Raw genomic sequence first — 3,285 nt, forward strand, 5'->3', positions numbered from 1 at the left:
TTTTTTACAAAAAAGTTCTTGTTATTTTTATTAAAACACGGGTTTTGATAAAATAACTAAAAAACAAGTATTATTTTTAAAAAATGACTTTTATATATGCATAGTTTATTAGTTAAATATAACAATAACAAAATATAGTTTACTTTGGGCTAAGGTTCATTTGCTGGGCGAATGATTATTAAAACAATTGTATGAATTATATAGTATATATATATATTAATTTAAAAAATCAAAGTTTTTAGTTTGAAACCATTTTATAAATGATGTTAAAAAAATATAACCCAAAACCTCATTTTTTTCATACTTAAAAACGACAACTAAAATAAAATCAAATAACAACTTGAGATGTCGCGTCTTGAAATGATATATTTAATGCAAGTATCGCTGTATCTCCCAACACTGTACGATGTATTTACCTTTATTCAAGTGAACCACTGCGCCAAATCCGCGGTGAGTTTTCTTAAAGTGAACCCGTGGTTTACCTTAACACAAGACATTGAAAGGTTTTACGATTTATACCACCCCGACACGTTGAACTGCAACTTTTTACCAATATCATTCGATTATCTTTCAAAACCAATTTATATCAGAAATTGCGTTATAGAAAACACTCCTGAAATTATTGAAAATTTTACACCAGATATTTGTGAAAAAATGACCAGTTTAGATATTATAGATACATTTGTGAATGAAAACAACAACCCACAAAAACTATTTCAAATGATTATAGAAACTTTTCGCCAAAAGATAACTATGTCAATAGACTATTTCATAAATTTTATCGATTTCTTTGAACAGTATGAAACTCGTGACAACTTTAAAAAGGTTTTTCCCAAAAACATTTTTGTTTATTATAACAAATAATAAAACTTTCAAAACAACAAATGAAGCCATTAATATACTATTAAATATAATTAACGAACTTCCTTTGAAATATTCAACACAAATTGATATTGATTGGACTTATACCATATTATCAATGGAAAATATTACTTTGACACAAAATTGTCGAAATTATTCAAACAATGTTAGTATAGAATATGCAGATTACTTTACACCATTCATCAGTAACAATTCTTTGACATTTCAAACAAAAAATTTGACTCAAATTTCTGATTTACATAAAGTTGAAAAAATCATCGAAAAAAGTGCAGCTACAAAAGTTACTTTTGTGGGTGACGTTTGTGATTTGAGTCTTTTGCAAATACCAAAATTCGTCAAATCAATTTCACTAAATAAAGAATTTGTACCAAATTTCTTCAAACCAATTTCACCATATAATGTAAATATACCAATATTAATTGGAGGCGAACAGAAAAAAACAAACTTTGTGATTCTTCCTGATGTTTTGAACATTGAAGAGTTTGATTCAAGATTTGTTGATTTCCAATTTTCGGAAGAATTTAACACTGTTAAAAAAATTGAGATAACGAACGCCAAAATAGTTAAAAAGAAACGAATAGAACTACTTGATAAATGTAATAAAAAACGTATTTGGGAGAACAAGCAACAATTTCCATTTGCCAGTGTCGAAGAGTTGAAATTGATCGATTTTAGTGATGTTTGCTATGAACAATTTAAAACGTTACAAAAACTTTCACTTTTTTATGTAAGAAATGTTGAGTTGTGTATTAATAAAGAATGTGCAAAAAATATTACATGTACAAACTGTTCTAACTGCATTTTAAACATCGACTGCGAAAGTTGTGAAACTTTTGAATTTGACATGTGTCCAGATTTTACATTCAATTTCTTAAATACAAAAAATAAAAATTTAAGTGTCAAAATAACAAATTCTTTAAATTCAAAAATCTCATCAGAGACAGACTTCATGAAATTTTTGTCTGTCTACGATTCTTCGAATTTTAAAATAGCGAAAAACACTAAAATTAAGAAGTTGGCGATTTCAAATTCGACACTCAAAAAGAAAGTTGGTGTCGAAGCTGAAGAAGTTGTATTTGAAGCCTTGTCGGAATGTGTAGATATCGATTTCACCCATACAAAGAGTGTGTTACTGTTCAACATCGAGAACTTCATTTTTTCAAACACATTTGATAAATGTGAAATTATCGAAATCGAGTATAGCTGTGACTGCGATTTCATTTTTGGTGATTCAAAAATACAAAAGCTGGCAATTATTTCATCAAAAGCAATTGATTTTAAAGGAAATTTTAACTCCCTTCAAAAAGTTGAATATTTTGATTCAACATTCACATTTCCATCAAATTTCAATTTACCAAAACACACAATTTGTCTTTCAAAGTCAAATGAAAGTGAGACTTGTGAATTTAGCACTTTAGAAAAATATGAGGAACTGAAGCAAAAGTGTTTGACAAAAGAATACACACCCTTTTTAAGAACATATTCATTTGGATACCCAAAAACAATAGTTACATCATATCAAAACAATTTGTTCCAAACAGTGTTTGAAAGTTTTAAAAATGCTTTTTATTCTTCAATATGCCCCGAACGACAAAACATTTTTAATGAAGTTGTTGATGCACATCATATAAATTTTTATGTTAATCCAACACTTCCTCCAAATGTTACAACTGAAAGTGCTACAATTAACAGTCACAATTTTATAATCAAAAATTGTGTGTGCACAGCACTCAGTATTGAACAACACGTCAATTTCATTCCAAATTTGAAAATTGAAAATTTCATTGGGGAGTTCCCGAATTTCTCTACAAGTGCGTTTGGAAGAGTAGAAATGAAAAAATGCAATTTTGTTGCACCTTTTGAATTTATGAAAAATAACTTGACGCTTAACGTGGTTGAACTAAAAATTCACCAATGTACCCACTTTACTATTGGATTAACGAGTAAAACAAAAGAAGTCGACATTGTCGAGTCAATAGGATGTATCAATTATACGTATGGGCTGGGAAATTACAACAGAATTCACTTTGAACGGTCTCAAATTGTAACATTTAACAAGTCCAACTTGTATGAAAATGTCAACGATTTGTGTTTTGACTCAACCGAATTTCCTAAAATGTTTGAGCAAAAATGCGTGAACAATTTGGTGATGAAAAACATTGTTGATATACATTATATAATAATTATAATGTCTAAAACGGCAACTTTTGAAAACTGCAAAAATCTTGTTATTATTGTTTATAATGAGACAGAACACGTCGTTCTGAAAATGTGCAAAAGGTGTTTTGTAATGACGAAAAAACCAAAAATTATTACACAAAAATGTGATGATGTTGAAATTTTTGATGATACTACTGCGCTGACACAACGAGTAAATCAAGTCAGAGCCATAAATGTTCCACA

At 28.6% G+C, this 3,285-nt stretch overlaps 1 protein-coding gene across 1 annotated transcript; it reads left to right on the forward strand.

Annotated features, from left to right (window-relative positions):
* Positions 1 to 345: 345 nt before the first annotated feature.
* Positions 346 to 3,262, forward strand: EIN_515830 (hypothetical protein; the record flags this gene model as incomplete). The annotated part of the gene is made up of 2 exons (XM_004185501.1): positions 346 to 797; positions 826 to 3,262. Coding segments are annotated over 2 exons (2,889 nt in total), but the record flags the coding sequence as incomplete, so codon positions are not given.
* Positions 3,263 to 3,285: the final 23 nt, after the last annotated feature.

Source organism: Entamoeba invadens (genome assembly GCF_000330505.1).
Source record: "Entamoeba invadens IP1 unplaced genomic scaffold scaff_1105074724735, whole genome shotgun sequence".
Lineage (NCBI taxonomy): Eukaryota > Evosea > Mastigamoebida > Endamoebidae > Entamoeba > Entamoeba invadens.